General features: G+C 53.5%; 1 protein-coding gene across 5 annotated transcripts in view; it reads right to left on the bottom strand.

Annotated features, from left to right (window-relative positions):
• The window catches only part of ENTPD4 (ectonucleoside triphosphate diphosphohydrolase 4), a 17,590-nt gene that overhangs the window by 10,327 nt on the left and 6,669 nt on the right, over positions 1-594 (bottom strand). For 3 of the 5 annotated variants that reach the window (XM_017731751.1, XM_017731744.1, XM_017731775.1), the window contains one exon: positions 146-181. The exons of the other annotated variants lie outside the window; for them this stretch is intronic. In XM_017731751.1, coding sequence (XP_017587240.1) covers positions 146-181 — 36 coding nt within the window. The remainder of the gene's footprint in view (positions 1-145; positions 182-594) is intronic. 5 annotated transcript variants of the gene reach the window in all.

Genomic DNA, 594 nt, shown 5'->3' with positions numbered 1-594 from the left:
GAAAATGGGATCCTGGTGCTCACTTCCCAGGATCTGCCCCCACACCATGGCCTCATCCCCTGGGGGAACAGGGAGAAATCACTGGGATATAGGGAAAAATCCCTGGGATACGGGCAGGGAGGGAAAATGGGATCCCAGCACTCACTTCCCGGGATCTGCACCTCCACCATGGCCTCGTCCTCTGGGGAACAGGGAAAATCGGTGGGAAACAGGGAGAAATCACCTGGAAAATCACTGGGATATAGGGAAAATTAACTGGGATTTGTTTCCCGGGATGTGCGCCTCCATCACGGCTGCATCCTCCGGGAAACAGGGAAAATCACTGGGATATTGGGAGAAATCAGTGGGAAAATCCCTGGGATACAGGCAGGAAGGGAAAATGGGATCCTGGCGCTTGCTTCCCAGGATCTGCCCCCACACCGTGGCCTCATCCTCTGGGGGAACAGGGAGAAATCACCCAGAAAATTAACTGGGATACAGGGAAAATTAACTGGGATTCGTATCCCAGGATGTGCACCTCCATCACGGCCTCGTCCTCTGGGGAACAGGGAAAATCAGTGGGAAATAGGGAGAAATCACCGGGATATTGGGAAA

Source organism: Corvus brachyrhynchos, unplaced genomic scaffold (genome assembly GCF_000691975.1).
Source record: "Corvus brachyrhynchos isolate BGI_N302 unplaced genomic scaffold, ASM69197v1 scaffold150, whole genome shotgun sequence".
Classification (NCBI taxonomy): Eukaryota; Metazoa; Chordata; class Aves; order Passeriformes; family Corvidae; genus Corvus; species Corvus brachyrhynchos.
Note: the sequence above shows the minus strand (reverse complement) of the source record. Positions and strands in the feature narration are given on the sequence as shown.